The sequence below is a fragment of the Heterocephalus glaber genome, unplaced genomic scaffold, assembly GCF_053883595.1.
Source record: "Heterocephalus glaber isolate CG9 unplaced genomic scaffold, H.glaber_assembly_v1.0 deba00001497, whole genome shotgun sequence".
In the NCBI taxonomy this organism is placed as follows: domain Eukaryota; kingdom Metazoa; phylum Chordata; class Mammalia; order Rodentia; family Bathyergidae; genus Heterocephalus; species Heterocephalus glaber.
Window position 1 is genome coordinate 17,364,022 of NW_028258320.1, and position 20,248 is coordinate 17,384,269.

Here is a 20,248-nt window from a genome sequence, read left to right on the forward strand (position 1 = left end):
TGCCTAGGGATCACCAAGAGCAATACTGAGGTATATTCAAGAGTAGGCATTTCCGCACCAGCATTCTACTTCCTCAGACATAAAGAAGCCTCACCAGTAATAAAACTATGTGTCTGTGTAAGAAATGTTTATGTAAATATTACAGGCACTTCTGGAAAATGGGGGAAACAAACCATACTGCTAAGCTCATACCACAACAAGGACAGACAGTCTTGTGAGAAAACATGCCTATTTTCTGAGGGAAATGGAACTGTGAGCTGTGAGATTCAGTTTTCTGTGGCAGATGTGCGCAGTTATCCCTAGTACAATAAAGGCTGGGCAGTCCTTTGGGTGTAGTTCTGAGAGTCCCCACTGGAACTTACCACTCCCTGAGTTTTGGACTCTACTTCTACCAACCACATTTGATTATGATTTAGGACTCTGGGCACCTAAAGCATTTCAATAAACTTTTGGGGAAGAAAGGAAAAACCTTAGAGACATAAAACTAAATATTAGTTGTATGCAATGCATCAATATTTTTCCAACATACAGCAAATTCCCGGAGCCATCCCTCTGTCCCCAGTACCAGCACCACCTTACCAACTGCATGCTTCCTGTCATGATTGTTCAAGTTGTTCAAATTGTTTACTTCTACTTTGGAGTCTTCAATTAAGGTGCCAGGGCTAGTAACTCCCGGGATATTGGGCAGATGGCAGGGTGGGGTCTGAGCCATCGGAGAATTGCGACGATCCAACAGAAATTTTCTATCATAAATGATTCGAGTTCCTAGAAGACAGGGTGAAAAAGAGTTTAAAATAAAGTAAGGGGCTACTGACACATAATACTACCCAGAAATTTAGTTTAAACTCCATCTAATCCTAACCCTTAAAGTTTTTACAATTCAAGTCAATGTGAGGAACTCCAACCTCCTGCTCTTTCTTCTTCTTCTGCTGGGCAACTCCTGCTCCTTTTTCTTTTTCTTTTCTTTTTTTTTTTTGTACCAGGGATTGAACTCAGGTCCTTGTGATTTCGAGGCAGGTGGCAGAACCACTGAGATAAATTCCCGGCCCTCCTGCTCCTTTTTCAATACTCAGCTCCAACATCATTTCCTCTACAAAGCCACCCTCCCTCCCCTTTTTTTAACCATTCTCTCTCCCCATCTCACTCAGTATGTTTCACCTAGTATCCTGTAGACATTCAGCCCATTATGCCAGGGCTATGTCTTATTTATATCTCACCTGTGTCCTAACATTAAAATCTTCAAAAACATTTTTTAGATGGAAGGAATAAACGTGTATGAAAACATAGCCACCTTTAGGTTAAAGGCTTTCCAGAGAAGCACTGAGACTGAAATCCTTGCCAGACAGTTATGGTAGAATTCTCTATTCTACCAAACAGTCTGCTTCTCAGTAAAAGTACTGGAATGTTTTACAAACAATAACCTGGAGGGCCAGGGATTTAGCTCAGCAGCACAACACCTGCCTGGCAAGCACAAGGTCCTGAGTTTGAGCCCCCGTACAAAAACAAACAAACAAACAATAACCTGATAGTTATAAAAACCTGCTGTGTATAAGTGGCCAACAGGTACATAAAAGTACTCAACATCACTAATCATCAGGGGAATGAAAATCAAAACCACAGCGAGGTACCACCACACATCTGCTAGGATGGCTGTCATCAAAGGTGGTATAGTCCTGCAATCTCAGAACTTTGGAGGCAGAGTTAGGAGGATCACTGGGAGTTCAAGGCTAGCCTGGGTTACATTATGAGTTCGAGGCCAGCCTGAACTACATAGTGAGACCCTGTCTCAAAAAGCCAAAACCCACAAGAGAGTCAGGTGGTGTATGTGTTGGGCGAGAGGGGAAAGACCTGTAATCCCAGCTATTCAGGAGGCCACTGAAGGAGAATTCCAAGTTCCAGGCCAGTCTGGACAATTTAGACATCTTGTCTCAAAATAAAAAGTAAAAAGAACCCGGGAATGGTGGTACATGCCTGTAATCCTAGAACTCTGGAGGCTAAGGCAAAAGAATCACAAGTTAGAGCCAAGCCCAGGTAACTTAGTGAGACCCTGTCTCAAAATAAAAAGGGCTGGGTGCGTAGCTCAGTGTGAAGGCCCTGGGTTCAATCCTCAGTACTGCAAAAAATAAAACATCAAAAGGGCTGGAAATGCACATCAGTGTGAGGCACTGGGCTCAATTTTCAGTATCACAAAAACAGAATGACTCACAAGACAAATGTCGGCCAAGATACTGAAAAGGTGTATCACTGGTAGGAAAGTAAACAGTACAGCCATCATGGAAAAGAATATGGAGGTTCCTCAAAAATTTTAAAAATAGGGCCAGGGATTTAGCTCAGTGGTTTCACTGCCTGCTGTGCAAGTGCAAGGACCCGAGTTCAATCCCTGGTACCAAAAAAACCCAAAAAATTTAAAAAATAGCAAAGCCCTGGGCCAGGGATTTAGCTCAGTGGTTCCACCACCTGTCTTGCAAGCGCAAGGTCCTGAGTTTGATCCTTGGTTTAAAAAAAAAAAAAAAAAATGGTGCTGGAAAACATTTTATTTCCAATACAGAAGATTGAGTCTAGTCCCATATATCTCACCATGTACTAAACAAGAATCAATATGGATCAAAGATCTAAATGTTAAAAAAAAAAAAAGATCTAAATGTTAAAACAAACAATCTGCTGGAAGATAAAATAGGCACAACTCTTGAAGACAAGGACCAATGGCGCAAGAAATAATACTGAGTAACAATAAATGGGATCATATCAAATTTAAAAAACTTCTACACAGCAAAGGAAACAACCAACAAAAGTGAACAGACAATCTACATAATGGGAAAAAAATTTTGCCAACTATTCCATGGACAGAGGGTTGACATCAAGAATACATGAAGAGGGGGCCGGGAATTTAGCTCAGTGGCTTCGCTGCCTGCTACGCAAGCACAAGGACCCAAGTTCGATCCCTGGTACCAAAAAAAAACAAAAACCAAAACAAGAGTAAAGAACTAAAAAAAAAATTAGATCCATCACCCCAAAATAAAAGACCCAATCAAAAAACGAGTAACTAAAATGAAGACACTTCTCAGAAGTGGTCAATAAATACCTGAAAAAATGCTCATCAATCATTGCTGGCCGTCAGAGAAATACAAATTAAGACTACACTGAGATACTATCTTACTCCAAAAAGAATGGCTATCATCAAACAATCTAATGATGGGCCGGGAATTTGGCTGAGTGGCACCACGCCTGCCTCGAAAGCGCAAGATCCTGAGTTTGGATACCCGGTACCACACACATACACACAAAAATCTAATAACAAATGCTGATAAAGATGTGGGGAAAAGGGAACTTTATTTACTACACTGTTGGTGGGGATGTAAACTAGTACAACCATTATGGAAATCAGTGTGGGAACACCTCAAAAATCTAAAAGTACAAATTCCATTTGACCCAGCTATTCCCTTCCTATCTTCCCTGAAGAGTTAAAAATCAGCATATTACAGGGATAAATGCATACCATATTTATAGCAGCGTAATTTAGAATTGGTAGACACTGGAAACAGCACATAAGGCCATCAACAGATGAACAGAAAAGGAAAATGTGTTTTTTATACACAATGCAATACTATGTTACAATAAAAATGAGGCGGGCCAGGGATTTAGCTCAGTGGTTCCACTGCCTGCGCTGCCTGCGCTGCCTGCCTCGAAAGCGCAAGGTCCCGAGTTTGATCCCCAGTACAAAGAATAAATAAATAAATAAATAAATGAGGCATTCATAGGTAAATGGATGCAGAACAAGGGAGGAAAGAGGGAGAAAGGAAGGATAGGAAAAGAAAAAAAGTGAAAATAGGAAAAAATGGAAACAAAGCTTTTGTACATGGGGGGGTGGCATAGGTAAATGGATGCAACTTGAGAACGCAAGATTAAGTGAAATAAATCAGAGGCACAAGCTGAAATATTCCATAGTTTCTCTTACATGGCTTGTGTTTAGATGTCCCCCCAAAGCCTCATGAGATCCTAGGTGGGGCTTTTTCAGAGGTGGCTGGATCTAGAGTGTGTGATGCTGGAATTGATTCATGCTAGAACCTGGGCTCAAAGGCACTAGGATTAAGGGTGTGAGTGCTGCCTGCCCTAAGTAGCCTGGATAAGATAAAAGGGACAGAAAGTTGATGATAAGGTCCCTGGTTGCTTTGCTATCTTCTGTCTGGCCTGAACTGTTCTCTGCCATGACAGGCTACCTTGGAGCCAGTGGATTATGGACTGAAACAGCTACAAACTTTGAGCTAAATAAACCTTTCCTCCCTTAACTTGTGTGTTTTGGGTATTTTGTCTCAGTAATAAGAAAAGTGACAAAGACAATATACATACATACATACACACGTATACATATATATATATATACACACACACATATGAGAGAGAGAGCAAGAGCCCGTGAGCAAAATAGGAGATAAATAGGTTGTAGGGAGAACTTCAAATACTTCCCCAAATTACATATTCCATTGTTTTAGAAATATTTCAATATATATGCTAATTTGTTTTATTTATAGTAATAGTTTGTGCCGAAAGTTTGTGTTATTATATTTCTTTTTGTAAGAATCTTCTGGTTTGTCTTCTTTTTTTTTTGGTACCTTGTGCTTACTGAGCTAAATCCCCAGCCCTGGTTTATGTCTTTCACTGAGTAACTACTTGGAAGATAAACTGTAATAACTACTGTTATCCTCTTTTTTTTTTTTTTTTTTGGTACCGGGGATTGAACTCGGGTCCTTGCGCTTGCAAAGTAGGCAGCAGAACCACTGAGCTAAATCCCCAGCCCTTACTGTTATTCTCTTATTATTTAGATATAACAATTTGTTTTATTTTTGAAAAAAGAAAAAAAAGTTTTCAGTTATCAGATGACTAAGTATGGCATGGTAACTATAATTAACAATACTGTATTGAATGCTTGAAGTTTGTTGAGTAGATCTTTAATGTTCTCACCACAGACACAAAAACTGTAATTATAGGAGATGACAGATGTGTTAACAAACTCGACTGTGATAATTGTTTCACTATACATACATACATACATACATACATACATAAATTATCAAGTTGTAGGGTCGAGGATTTAGCTCAGTGGTGCTGCCACTTGCCTCACAAGTGCAAGGTCCTGAGTTCGATCCCTGGTACCAACAAAACAAAATCAAGGGCTGGGGATTTAGCTCAGTGGTTCTGCCACCTGCCTTGCAAGCATAAGGTCCTGAGTTCAATCCCCGGTACCAAAAAAAAAAAAAAGGCAAAACAAAAACAAAAATCAAGTTGTATACCTTAAATTTATACAATTTTATTTGATAATCATACCTCAATAAAACTGGGAGAGGGTGAGACACCCACTATCCATTCTTTTTGTCCCTGATCAAGTTACTAGTGGGTATAAGTAACTTATAAAACTATGCAACAATTACTGATGCCTGATGTGGGTCAAGTGTAGTGGATGGGTGGAGCCTTGGCCCTGATTCTAAGACTATGCCTGGTTCAGCAAGAAAGAAAGAGATGGGTTAGTGATGCTGGCCAAAGGCGGGGACAGTAGAAAGGGAAGTAGCCCAGCATAACTGCCAACCCAGCCTAAATTAACAAAGAAATGGTGGGAACACAATGGGTTTAGGTCCGAGGAAAACCTGTCAACGTGAAATTATGTACAAAGCTACTCAGTTTAAAGAAGGAGAATCTACATATTACTTTCGGTCAGTGGTTTTTAATCCTCTAATTGGGGTGAGCGATGGAAACGCCTGTTGTACTAAAATAAGGAGTCTGATTCAGACTGATTTCCTCCAACAACATGGGGATGGCTACACCCCAGGAAATGGAGGAACAAGCTAACTTATCTGAAATATGAGGAAGCAAGTGGAAAAAACCCAAAGTATTTACTGCAAGGATGGAAATGTCAGTCTTCCCAAAACAAGTAAGAAATAAATACTTAATCTAAACAAATAATATAATATTAAGCTAAACAGCTGGGAAGAGTTTACAAACTCAGTGATTTTCTTAGGGCTAATGTCTGCAGCAGTATCTGACACTTTTGCATGAATGACAGGAAGTAATTTCCTTCTGATGGAATGCAAAATAGTCAAACTAGTGCCTTCTTAAGTGAGACAAGGCCAATAAAAAGGCTAACCCACCCACCCACACCACCTCTGCTTTAACAATCAGAATCAAATACTAAACATATTTTCTAGACAATGGGAAAGAAGGACTTAATTGTCCCAGAATGCAAATAAACCACAAGAATGTTCTCAGGTGGGCATCTATTAGCACATGAAGGTTTTTATCTTTAAGGCTTTCAAATCAAATGATAGCAACTTTCTTTTTTACTGTCCATTTCTACAACTATACTCATAGTCATATTTTGTTTATAAGGAATGAAAATAAAATATGTGGCTTTCAGCCTCTCCACAATAAACTAGGAAAAATATTGTTATATTTAGAACCTACTAGGATAGTATTTTGAGGGTTGTGATCTTCAGATATCTGCATCAGCTTCATCTGGGATGCTTGTTTAAAAGATTCTAACTGAATCAGAATTCTTGCAAGAACTCAGAAATTTGTATTTTTTAAGTTCCCCAGGTCATTTTAAACATTTGTTCTCCTAGTGCAACCCTCTTTCCACAGTACCACAATCTTGCTCTCCAAAGAGTGGGAGTCAGCAGTCTAAAGCAAACAACTGCAAAGGTCACAGCCATTTATCTATTATAAAGCAGTAAGGTAAAAGGCAGGTGGTAGGGCGAGCAGTTTACTCAATGCAAGCCACCAACACTTGCCCTAAAGCACTGTTTTCACTGGGGAGGGGGGTGGGGCGAGGGTGAAGGAGGTGGTGTCACTGGCCCCTAGTGAGGGTTATACAAATGGAGGGAGGGGGGTTGTTTTGGGTTAGTTTCTAGTTGGGCAAAGCCTGCACAATCCTACATTTTATAAATTACTTAAACCTCATATCCTCCTTATGTGACAGGGAAATAGCTTTAGAAATTATGTGAAAAGGTAGGTTACATAATATTTTAAGAAACTCTCTTCCTGTTCTTACAGTTAAAAAGATTAGAGACAAAGGCCCATGGTCCATTTGTTTGTGTTTTGGTTTTCTTGCAGCCAAGGATGCCCTTGAACTCCCACGACCCATTTGTGACTGCACTCAACACCAGGATCTAAGCAGAAAACCTCTGCAGGTTAAGAACACTTGGAAAATGATGACACAAATCCTATAAACTGTTTCAGCTAAAATTTTAGGACAATGAAAGTAGAAATTTACCTTTACCCTTTTTATTTGAAAAATAAAACACAGTAACAACTCAAAAAGGCTTTTTGTAAATTGTATGGAACAAAACATCTAGACAGCAGAAAACTTAGTTTAACTTTCAGGGGAATTATTTATTTTTTTCCCTTAAATTCTTATTGGTACATTTTAGGTATACAATACGTTTATATTCATCATTGGGTGCTTGTACCTGTACATGATGTATCTTGGTTCTTATTTTCGTCCCCATTACCTGTGCGCCCTTCACCCCCTCCACCCTTCCCTATTTACATAGACTTTGCTTCCATTTTTTTTTTCTTTCTCATAATTTTTCCTTTCCCTTCTTTCCTTTCCCCTTCCCCTCCTACCACCCTTACCCCTTTGGAACTTTTCTTCCTATTTCAAACTATCAATTATTCAATTTAATCCTTAATTACACTTTCAGTTTCTCACACCAGAGAAACTATTCGGTATTTACACGTTGTCTTATTTATTTCACTTAAGAGTGTGGCCTCAATATGCATCCATTTAGCTATAAATATCTCTAGTTTCTCATTCTTTATGGCTGAGTAGTACTCCATTTTATTAAAAAACCACATCTTCTTTATCCAGTTTCCAGTTGATGTGCACTTGGGCTGTTTCCAAGCTTTAGCTATTACAAACTGTGCCGCTATGAACATGGGTGCACATATATCGCTGTGGTATGATTCTTTTAATTCTTTGGGGAAGTACCCACCATGGGGATAGCTGGGTCAAATGGGACCTCTAGTCCTAGGTTCTTTGAGATATCTCCATACTGACTTCCACAGTGGTTGCACCAGTCTGCACTCCCACCAACAATGGAGAAGGGTTCCTTTCTCCCCACACCCACGCCACCATTTGTTACTGGTTGATTTCTTGATAGCAGCCATTCTTTCTGGGGTGAGGTAGAATCTCAGTGTTGTTTTCATCTGCATCTCTCAAATGACCAGTGATGCTGACATTTTTTCATATATTTATTTGCTGCTTTTACTTCTTTGTCTGAGAAATGTCTTTTTATTTCAGATGCCCATTTTTGAATTGGGTCTTTGAATGTGGGGGATCTGATTTTTTTTCAGTTCTTTATACATTCTAGATAGTAGTCCTTTGTCTAAGGTACAGCTGCTAAAAATTTTTTCCCACATTGTAGGTTATCTCTTACCTCTGTTGGTGGTTTCTCTTGCAGTGCAGAAGCTTTTTAATAAGATGAGATCCCAGTTGTTGATTCTTTGTGCTAGTTCCTGTGCCACTGAGGTTTTGTTCATAAAGTCTTTTCCTATGCCAACGTCTTCAAGAGTTCTAACTAACTTATCTTCCAGCAAATTTAAAGTTTCTGTCTTAATATTTAGATCTTTAATCCACTTTGATCTTAGTTTAGTGCATGGTGATAGGTATGGGTCTAGTTTTAATCTTTGGCAAATTGAAATCCAGTTTTTCCAACACCATTTATTAAAGAGGCTATCTTTCCTCCAGTGAGGGTGTTTGGCTCCTTGAGGTGGCTGAGTATGTCTGGAGTTGTTTCTGCATCTTCTAATCTATTCCATTGATCCTTGGGTCTGTTTCTTTGCCAGTACCGTGCTGTTTTTATCACAGTAGCTTTGTAGTATAGTTTCAAGTTGGGGACCGTGATACCCCCAGCCATGTCTCTGTTGCCTAGAATTGCTTTTGCTATTCTAGGTCTCTTCTGGTTCCAAATGAATTTTTGGATTGTTTTCTCTAGTTCTGTGAAGTATATTGTTGGAATTTCAATCAGCATTGCATTAAATCTATATAGTAGTTTTGGAAGTATGGCCATTTTGACTATATCAGTTCTTCCTACCCAGGAATAAGGGATGTCTTTCCATTTTCTTATATTCTCCTTGATCTCCTTTTTCAGAGTGCTGTAGTTTTCAGTGTAGAGGTCTTTTGCTTCCTTTGTTAGACTGATTCCTAGATATTTCATTTTTTGGGGTGCTATTGTAGGGTAATTTACTTTTTTTTTTTTTGGTACCAGGGATCGAAGCCAGGTCATTGCGCTTGTGCAGCAGGTGGCGAAACCACTGAGCTAAATTCCCGGCCCTTGGGGTGCTATTTTAAAAGGAACTGTTTCCCGAATTTCTCTCTGTTATTTGTGTATAAGAAGGCTATTGTTTTCTGGTGCTGACCTTATATCCAGCTACTCCAATGAATCTGTCAATTAAGTCTAGAAGTCTTTTGGTAGTGTTTTTTGGGTCTTCTATGTAAAGTATCATATCATCAGCAAATAATGACAGTTTCACTTCTTCCTTTCCTATCTTTATTCCTTTTATTTCTTTCTCTTTTCTAATTGCTGTGGCTAATGTTTCCAGAACTATATTGAACAGGAGTGTTGATAGTGGGCATCCTTGTGTTGTTTCTGATTTTAGTGTGAAAGTTTTCAGTTTTTGACCATTTAATTATGATGTTGGCTATTGGTTTTTCATAGATAGCCTTAATCAAGTTAAGATAAAGACCTTCTATTCCAATTTTCTGTAGGATTTTTATCATGAATGGGTGTTGGATTTTGTTGAATGCCTTTTCTGCATCTATTGAGATGATCATATGTTTTTTGTCCTTGACTCTATTAATAAAGTGTATTACATTTATTGATTTACAAATGCAGGTGAATTATTTTAGATGGAAGTATTTGTAATACGGATTTAAAACTTTTTACTAACTTTTTTCAACTTGTTCTTTTTTTCGGTACTGGGGATCAAACTTGGCTTGCGCTTGTGCAGCAGGCGGCGAAATGTTCTTTTTTTCATAACAGCTTTACTGAAGTATAATCAATATACAAAATTTTATTTATTTATTTATTTTTGAGACAGGGTCTTGCCTTGCAGCCCGGGCTGGCTTACAACTCATTGTGATCCTCCTGCCTCAGCCTCCTGAGTGCTGGGATTACAGGCATGTGCCACTATATACAGTTATGAAACTACACTTTTAATGTATACACTTTGTTGTTTTCAGAAACACTTGTGAAAAATTCGAACCATTCTTGATGATGAAAATCATTTATTACAGTACGCAGTGACCTAAGAAGTCTCAGGTCCTATTCAACTCATGCTCTGTACAGGTGACCATCACCACAGAATCCCTACGGGGAAACCCTTCCAAGCCAGTTTCCTTGTCAGGTGGCAGGCAGGCTTTAGAGAGTCTCTACTTATAAGAACACTAATCCCATCACATGGGCCCTGCTCTCATCTAACCCTAATTACCTTCCAAAGGTCTCACTTCCTAATACCATCCCATTGTGAGTTAGGGCTTCAACAGACAAATTTTGAGGTGATATGATCCCAGCACAGCGATATGATCCCAGCATAGAGCACCCTTCACACCCATCCTAACTTGATGTTTCTCATTTGTTAGGTTTGGAAATCAGCATTCTGCTTAACAGACTGCTATGCAAAATAGTGGCAAGTATGCTGAAAAGGGGCCTGACAGTTTTCCAAGAACAAAGAGAAGGACCTTTATTAGTGGATGGACTTTGCACATTTGTGTGTCACCTCCACTTCTGTTCATGGCTAGGTTTCAGGAGGGTAAAGCTTCACTGTGAGATGGTCTAACCAACATGCAACTTGCAAATGAAACAAGCTTATTTTCATTTCTGCAGGACACCAAGTTTGGAAACAGGTATGCAGAGGACAAGACAGAAAGCAGCAGGCTTTGTACGTTAAATGCATTAAAGAATTGAACCATTATAGATAGCTAAGTCCCTTTCTAACAGCCTCAGTCTCTATTTAAACTGAACTATCTGCAAGACAGAGTCAGAACAGAGATGAGGCAAACCAGCCTGTGGTGGGGACTGAGTTGATAAGAAACTAGGTCCCAAGATGGAGACATGAAGGCCAGGTCTGTGAGCCTCCCCAGAGATAAACAACAGCTCAAATCTGTACTGTAACTAGCACCATCTGGTCCAATAAGCCTGAACAATATACCAAGCGCATAGAAACAACATAACAAACACATACACAGATGACCAGAACACTTTGATCCTCACTCTTCCTCTTCCAGAAATGCCTTTGTAATTCTTAATACCCTTGCTATATACCTTGTTCTGCTGTATAAAAACCTCCTGGACAAAAGAGCTCAGTGGCAACCCACTTTCAGGACCCCTTCTGTCTTTCAGGAGCTTTCTCTCAATAAATCTTTTCTACTCTTCTTGGTCTTCAAATCCGTTAATATCAGGAGACATGAACTTGGCCTATCTGACATCTAACAGGTTGAGAGTTATTTCCCTGTAACAGAAACAATAAGGAAACAGGCAGTTCAGATTCTGCCCAAACATGGGAGATGTAGAAGAACTCTGAAGAATGGCTATGACTTTGTGGGGCTGACAAAATATAAGCTTTAAAAAATAGCTTTGTTGAGGTAGAAGTAATACATAATTTACCTAAAGTATGTAATGCAATAGTTTTAAAAGTATACTTACAGAATTGTAAAACCTGTACCACAACTTTAGAACATCTTCATTATCCCCACCAAAAACTCCCCCCCTTCCTCCAGCCCTAGGAAACCACTAATCTACTTTCTTTTTCTACACCTTGACTATTCTGGACATGGCACATAAATGGAACTATATTTTGTGACTGTTTCATTTGGATGTTTTCGAGGTTCATTTATATGGTAGCATATGTCACCACAAGTGGTTCCTGATGTATGATGGCTCAACTTACGACTTTTCCACCTGTGATAGTATAAAAACTGTAAGAATTCAGTAGAAACCATACTTAGAATTTTGATTTTTACCTGGGTTAGTGATGTGCAGCATGACACTCTTGTGATGCTAGGCAGCTATAGTTTCCAGCCAGGCACATGATCAAGAGGGTTAACAACCCATTTCATACATGCACTGTATTGCCATGCTATGACATCTGGTAAGCTAAAAGACACAACCCTACTGCAAGCTGAGGAATATCTACACTTTGTTTTACTTTATTTTTCATTAACACATTTATTTATGTACTTACAGGGTAACAGTATATGTTCTGATACATGTATAATTGGGTAGCAATCAACTCAGGGTGATTAGCATATATATCACCTTAAACTTATCATTTCTTTCATCATCATATTACTATTACTATTTTGTGGTACTGGGGATTGAACCAGGGCATGCTCTACCATGAGGTATATCCACAATTTTAAAATTTATTTTTATTTATTTATTTATTTACTTTTGGTCAGGGTCTTGCTAAATTGCCTAGGCTGGCCTCAAACTTGCAATCATCCTCTCAGCCTCCCAAGTAGCCTGGATTTTCCTGTTTGGTTTTTTTTTATTGGTACTGGGAATCAAACTCGGGTCCTTGCGCTGGTGCAGCAGGTGGTGAAACCACTGAGCTAAATCCCCGGCCCTTTTTCCTGTTTTTTGAAGCACATAAGTTTTCAACTTTGATTCTCAAGTCCAACTTACATTTTTATTCCTGTTGTTGCTTGTGCTTCTGGTGTCATACCTAAGAAAGTGTTGCCTAATCCGAGGCCATAAACATTTGTGCCTGTTTTCTTTTAAGAACCTTATAGTTTTACCTTTTACATTTTGGTTTTTGTGCTATGGGGTCCAACTTTAGTTGTGGATATTCAGTTATACCAGGACTGTTTGCTGAAAAAACTATTCCTTCCACACTGAATTGTTTTGCACCCTTGCTGAAACCATAATCTATAAGCCATAATCCTGAGAGTTTATTTCCAGACTCTCGATTTTATTCCATTGACCCATATGCCTCTCCATATGCTAATACATACTGCCTTGATTTGTAACAAGATTTGAAATCCACAAGTGTAAGTCCTTCAATTTTCATGTTTCTTTTCAAAGATTGTTTTAGCTACTTTAAATCCCTTAAAGTTCCATATGAATTTTAGGGTAAGCTTCCCAAAGCAGCCAGCTGGAATTCTGAAGGGGACTGTTAAGGGAGTATTGTTAAGGGAGTATTGTCATCTTAACAATATTATACCTACTGATCCATGAATATCAAATATCTTCCCATTTATTTAGGTGGTCTTCTTTAATTTCTTTCACCAATATTCTTTAGTATAGGGCTTGTACTTTTTTTTTGGTACCGGGGATTGAACTCGGGTCCTTGCACTTGCACAGCAGGTGGCGAAACCACTGAGCTAAATTCCCTGCCCGTAGGGCTTGTACTATTGATTAAATTTATTCCTATCCATATTAGTTTAATGGAACTGTTTTCTTAATTTTAATTTTAGACTGTTCACTGAAGGTATATAGAAATATAATTGTTTTTGCTAAAATGATCTTATATCCTGCAACCTTGCTAAACTCAGTTTTGGTTTTTTTTTATTATTGTTTTGTTTTGTTTTTGAGACAAGGTCTCGGTGTACAGTTCAGGATGGCCCCAAACTCACTATGTAGCCCAGGCTGGGCTTGAACTCAGCAATCCTCCTGCCTCAGCCTCCCAGAGTGCTGAGATTACAGGCCTGTGCCACCACGCCTGGCTGCTAAACTCAGTTATTAATTTTTTTTTTTTGGTACCAGGGATTGAACTCAGGACCTTGTACTTGCGAGGCAGGCAGCAGCACCACTGAGCTAAATCCCTGGCCCTCTAATAGTTTTTTAACGCATTCCTAAAATACATTTGGTCTTGAATGCAAGTACAGTAAGTAATTCATAAGCTAAGACACACTGGGGAACTAGGGTCTTAATTAAATGCTGTTAATGTTCTTAAACAAGGCCCAGGAAAGTATGACTACAAAAGCATGGTATTTTACGTTTCTGAATTTTAGATCATCGCAGGGTAAAAAACTTGACTGCAACTGATATAAGGCAAAAAATCTCGAATCAGCCCATCAGTGACTAAGGATTCTATGGTATAACTCAAAGGCACTGTACTACTCAAAAATCCAAAAGTATTTTATTGGATTTACTACAAAAATATAAGAATTCCAGGATAACTGACTAAAAAGTCTAAAACAGTTAAGGTTTCTTATACACATGGATGCCTAGAAACACATTTTTTGAAGCAAGAACTCCGTAGTTAAATCACATTTCCTTGAAACTGCCTGCCACATTTATGCTACCCTCAATTTAATCAACCAAACCAGCCACAAGTGACTAGAAAATTAAATTCCTAAAGAAAACAAAAGACCAAGAAATCCATAGCTCACATATAATACAATATTCAAATAAAACAGGATTTGTACCAATTGATAGTGTTAAAAAAAAAATCTAACCTTGACAATGGAATTTCCTTCCAGTAAGTTTTTCATTTTCTTTTCTATGAATATAATCATACTTTGTTTTTAAATTGGAAAGTAAAAAAAAAAAAAAAAAATCACAATACTATATATGCTATTTATTGGTTTTTAATGCTTACAATCAAGCTGTAGTAAAAGTGTATATAAATCATAGTGTGGGAAGAATTTGTGAATGTTATTATTTAACTGTATTATTCAGAATCTTTTTTTTTTTTTGCAGTGCTGGGCATCAAATCCATTATTTAATGGTAACTACAAGAAGAACCAAAAATGACAATACAACTTGCAGAAATTGGTAACTGGGGGCTGGGGTATCAATCAGTAGTAGATTGCTTGCTTAGGATGTGAGGCCCTGGGTCCAGCATCACAAAAAAGAATAGAAATTATAAATAGAGAGAAGACAGAAAGTAATAAAAAGTCCTAGATTCCTTTTGTAACAGGTAGTAGTACTGTCTAATTCAGTGATGGCGAACCTATGGCATGCATGCTGCAGCTGGCTGTTTGTTAATATTGAAAACTCTAAAAGGTTCGCCATCACTGGTCTAATGTTAAGAAATTAAGACATCATGGTTTACATATATTATTCACAGCCACAGTGGTAACCAACAAAAATGTTAAAACTGTTGAAAGTGGTAGTCTACTGGCATTTTATATGCTTCTATACGGTTCAGTTTTTGTTTTTAAAATGTGCATGTATTAGTTTTCATGCTTGATGTAAAAATAAATAGGAACCTTTAGATCTATGTTAACAGTAAATATTTGTAACTGTGTTCACCCTTTAGTGACCAGATACTGGGATAACTCTAATCCCTTGTTCCCACTCTTTCTAGATGCTGGCATTACAAGGGAAACTTGAGAGTAAAATGGAGCTTCTTTGGTGGAGAACAGAGGGGAGAAAAAAAGTTCTTCTTTTTAACCTAAAAACAAGTTATTCTCACATGGCAGAAAACAAGGCCAATGAATGAGGCCTAAAAGTATGCTTCCCAAGATGGCTGGTATAGATATAAGGTCATGTAAGCTAATGGCCTCTTTCAAGGCCAAGGAGATTAGTTTAAATAATTAAATCCATACAATAAGCTGTATATACCCAAGAAACTGTAAACTGAAGAAAAGCTACACAGCCAAGTCCCCTGTGACATGGGTAACTTATGGGGTCATTGTTACTCTACTGTCACATGGTCCTCCATCATACAATTCTTTTTCATTAAGGCTGCTTCCAGAATTAAGCATCCATGAGCTGGGGATGTGGTTCAGTGGTAAAGCACTTGCCTAGCATGTATAAGGCCTTAGGTTGGATCCTCAGCACCAGAAGGGAAAAATAAAACCCACTCATACAAATGCTTAGCTGGGAAAAAGAAGTATTAATTAATCTGTCCAAATTGTACAACTTGAATCAGATGATGACAAAATCCTCCAAGAAGTCTAAGCTGGTCCTTACATCCTTTATACAATGATGTCCCAAGCAGCAAAGGAGAATGTGGTGTCAAACAGTACTTTCCTTGTGGGACTTTGTCGACCAGAGAGGAAAATCTCAGAACACCCTTAGCAGACATCCCCCTGCATCTCACTTGGCCAGAACTGGGTCAGCTGCCCACCAGATCAAACACTAGGGAAGGCATGACTGCCTTAGAGTAATCAGGATATCTATATCCCAGGGATTGGCACACTGCCACTTAAAAGAGGGAATCTGTGAAAATGAAATGGCAGTTGGTCAGGAAACCAAAAGTGTCAGCCAAATTTGTCTTCAATATTTATTAATAAATATTAACTTAAGGAAAAATGGGTTAAAAATTAAAGTTTTAAAACAACCACTACTCCTGGGCATGATGGTGCGTGCATGCCTGAAATACCAAAACTTGGGAGACTGAGGCAGGAGGATCACTGTGAGTTCTAGAAAAGCCTAGGCTGCATAGTGAGTTCAAGGCCAGCCGGAACTACATACTGAGATCCTATCTCAAAAAACAAAAAAAACAAAACAAAAATTACAGTAAAATGCACACTGTTGTTAATCCTCAAAATACTCTTCCTCACGTGGAACACAATTATCCCACTTTCTGAAGCAGTTCTCAAGGTCCTCTTTTACGAGTGTCTTTAGTTACCCTGTCATGGCTGTGTCTAGGTCCTGAATTTGACTATAAGCCAAAATAAATCTCTCCTCCTGCAACTTGTGGGTGTTAGGTATTACTTTAGAATGGTTTCTCTGGGAAATGGAAATAGAGATAAGTACCAGGTCCAAAATGGTAGATTTCACAACCAACCTTAAATAAATGTCTACTAAGTGTGTCTATCAGAGAACATCAGGAAGTCTGAATCAAAATGAAGCATATCAAATAAGCCCACTGCTGTTTGGGCTTGAATACACACCTGGAAGTACATTTTCTCCAGAGAAATGCTCTGATTCCAAGAAAATGCAGGTTGGATCTGACAGGTTGATAACTGCATTCCGAATCAATTCTTTGAATTGGATTTCACAGATGTTTTCCAGTCTCCACCTGTTATGCTAATAATCAAAGATCATTGCTAACAATATGGAGGAAACTCAGATTCTAACCTGGCTTCCATTCTAGTTATTGCTTTCTTCACAAGTTCATTCCTTTTCAGTACTTCTTATTTAAAAAATAAAAACAACGGATATCTATCAGCATCTTCCAGTTTTACACATAGAAGAAGCCTGAAGTAATCCTACTGGATATCACTGGTCTAGGTTACTATTTTTATCTGCTGCCTATTCATAAAGTTCTAGGAGCTCACCAGACAACAGAGTGGTTTCATTTCAATGTAGAAACAGCCCCACACCTAACATAAATAGTCTCTAGTGCCAAGATGAGTTCCTCTGATGCCCTAGTGGTTAATCATAACATCTTAAGATGAAAAATCTCAAGCTTCACTTTTTGTGTTTGTCTTTTTGAGACAGGGTCTTGCTGTGTAATTCAGGGTGGTTCTGAACTCCCTATGTAGCCCAGACTGGCCTTGAACTGGCAATCCTCCTGCCTCAGCCTCCCGACTACAGGCTGGGATTGCAGGTATGTGCCACCATGCCTGGCCCACCTCACCTTCTGTAAATACCTCTGAGAATCTATACAGCAATGGTCTATTTCATCAGTAAATAGCACTTCTGCTATAATCAGGACGGCATTTCTTTGACCTCAATTCTTTTTTTTTGAGACAAAGTCCCACTATGCAGTTCAGGCTGACCTTGAGCTCATAGCCAAGGCTGGCTTCAAACTCTCCACGATCTGCCTGACTCAGCCTCCAGAGTGCTGGGATTACAGGTGAGTGCCACCATGCCCGGCTCAGGAGGGCATTTCTAAAACTAAACTAAAATAAAGAGATAGCAAAACAGAAGATATCACAAGAACTATACAGTAATATCCTTTATGAATAGATACAAAAGTCCTCAAAAAATACTAACAAACTAAATTACATAACATTTTTATTTTGGTACTGGGAATTGAACTCAGGACCTTGCGCAGGTAGTAGAACTAAGCTAAATCCCCGGCCCAGTAACATATTTTTTAAGAAAGTGACCAAGAGCAAGTAAGATTTATCCAAGGAATGCAAAGCTGATTTAACATCTGAAAATCCACTAATGTAATACATATCAACAGAATAAAAAGCTAAAAATCACATGATCATCTCAATACAGAAAAAACAAACAAACTAGGGCTAAGGGGTAGCTCAATGGCAGTGTGCTTGCCAAGCATATGTGGGACCCTGGGTTGGATCCCTAGCCTTACAGTCAGTCAATCAATCAATCAAATCTAGTATCCTGTATGGGTGGAGTAGTGCCCATCTTAATTCCAGAAATTGGCTGAGGCAAGAAGTCCAGAAGTATGAGCCCAGTTTAAGCAACTTAGTGAGACCCTACCTCAAAATTTTAAGAAAGATTGCCTCGAAAGAGCAAGGTCCTGAGTTCAATCCCCAGTACCGGAAGGAAAAAAATTTTTTTAAAGGGGCCTGGATATAACTTACTACAAACACTGTGCTTTCACTGTTCTTGAGAACTGGGAAGAAAAAAAAAAAAGGCTGGGGATGTAGCTCAGTGGTAGAAGGCATATCTAGCACACCTAAATGAGATACAATTCCCAGAGCCAAAACAAAACCAAAAAACTAAAACATGTCATAATTTAAAAAAACAACACCACCACCCAACAAATTAGGAATAGAAGGAAATTTCCTAAACCTACTACAGGGCTACTATGAAAACCCACAGTTAAAATCTTACTTAAAGGTGAAAGACTGGCTGGTTTGCCCCAAAGAATAAGGTAAAGATGTCTTTCCTCTGTGTGTTGCCACATCTATTTCATACCACAGTGAAGGTCCTGGCCAGGAAATTAGGCAAGAAAAACAACAGGCCCCCAGATATTTATTCATAGATATAATCTTCTTTTTTTGGTACCAGGGCAGGCGGGGGAACCACTGAGGTAAATCCCTGCCCCCAGATTTAATCTTGTATACAGGAAATTCCAACAAATTCACAACTGAATTGTATTTTCCAGTCTATCTTTGCTTGGGGAGGTTTTTCCTTCTTTACTTAATGGAATGAACAGTTTCTGTTTTTCAAGGCACTTTTCTTGTCGATCAAAACAATTATTTAGATGTAAACATTCAAAGATTTCTTAATCCAATCCCTCCAAAGCAAACATGCATTTAACAAAAACGGAAGGACATCTTCAATATATACTTTGGCAGCTGATGAATGAGACTAAAGCTGAATCTCCTACAGACTGACATGTTAATAAGCTTTGTTACTCAGAGATAAGTAATTCAATACCTTTCATTACATTTTTCAGGTATTTCACCCCTCTCATGTGCAATATTGAAGTCACTTGGCTAATAACTGAAGGTTCAAAGTTAAATAAGTACATCGGTTGGTTCAGAAGTTACTGGCCTAGAATAAACTCAGCCCAAGGTCATCAAAAGAGAAATGTTAGGACAGGACCAGACACTGGCCTTCTTTCCCTATATCTACACCCAGAGTAATTCATTCCTCCCAAGAAAGAAGCCAGATCAAAAAGCAGGTATCAGGCGGGCATAATCCCAACATTGAACGCTTGGGAAGTTGAGGCAAGGGGATCACAAATTTGAAGCCAGCCTAGGGTACGATAAGGAACTGAAGGCCAACTTGGACTACATAGTGAGACCCTTTCCCAAAAAACAAAACAAAAACAATCAGGTCTCTCCCAAAATACTCATTTATATGTAGCTCATTCTATTACATCATGTTTCTTTTTCTTTCTTTCTTTTTTTATTTTTGGTACCGGGATCAAACTTAGGACCTCGAGCTTTCGAGGCAGGCAACAGCACCACTGAGCTAAATCCCCGGCCATTATGTAGTTCACTCTAAGGGGATTATTTTCCAGAGGTAGCAGATCTCTTCGAATACTGACAAACTTCCTTTCCTAGTAAGATAAGTATATTAAGATATTGGAGGAAAAAAACTGAATAGTGATTAGGATACTGAATTTGAGGTACCCCCTGACATTACAGTGGTACCTCGGTTGGCCAACTCAATTCTCTCTGAGATTCTGGTTGCAAACTGAACTGGATGAGAACCTAATCAGATTTCCCCACAATAGCAACATTGAACCTAACCAATGAATTTGATTCAGTTCTAGTTCAACTTGGTTTGCAACCAGAATTGTGGAAAGAATCAAGTTCGTGGACGGAGGTACCACTTTAATTGACTGTATGATACCAACAAGTTAATTTCCCAATTCCTTTCAATTATAAAATGAAACCATTAGGATCCTTCCAGCTAGTGTTGTAACAAAA

At 38.7% G+C, this 20,248-nt stretch overlaps 1 protein-coding gene across 2 annotated transcripts in view; it reads right to left on the reverse strand.

Annotated features, from left to right (window-relative positions):
* Eif4ebp2 (eukaryotic translation initiation factor 4E binding protein 2) overlaps positions 1–20,248 on the reverse strand; it is a 30,501-nt gene that overhangs the window by 6,759 nt on the left and 3,494 nt on the right. For both annotated transcript variants that reach the window (XM_004846206.3, XM_087184741.1), the window contains exon 2: positions 580–765. In XM_004846206.3, coding sequence (XP_004846263.1) covers positions 580–765 — 186 coding nt within the window. The remainder of the gene's footprint in view (positions 1–579; positions 766–20,248) is intronic.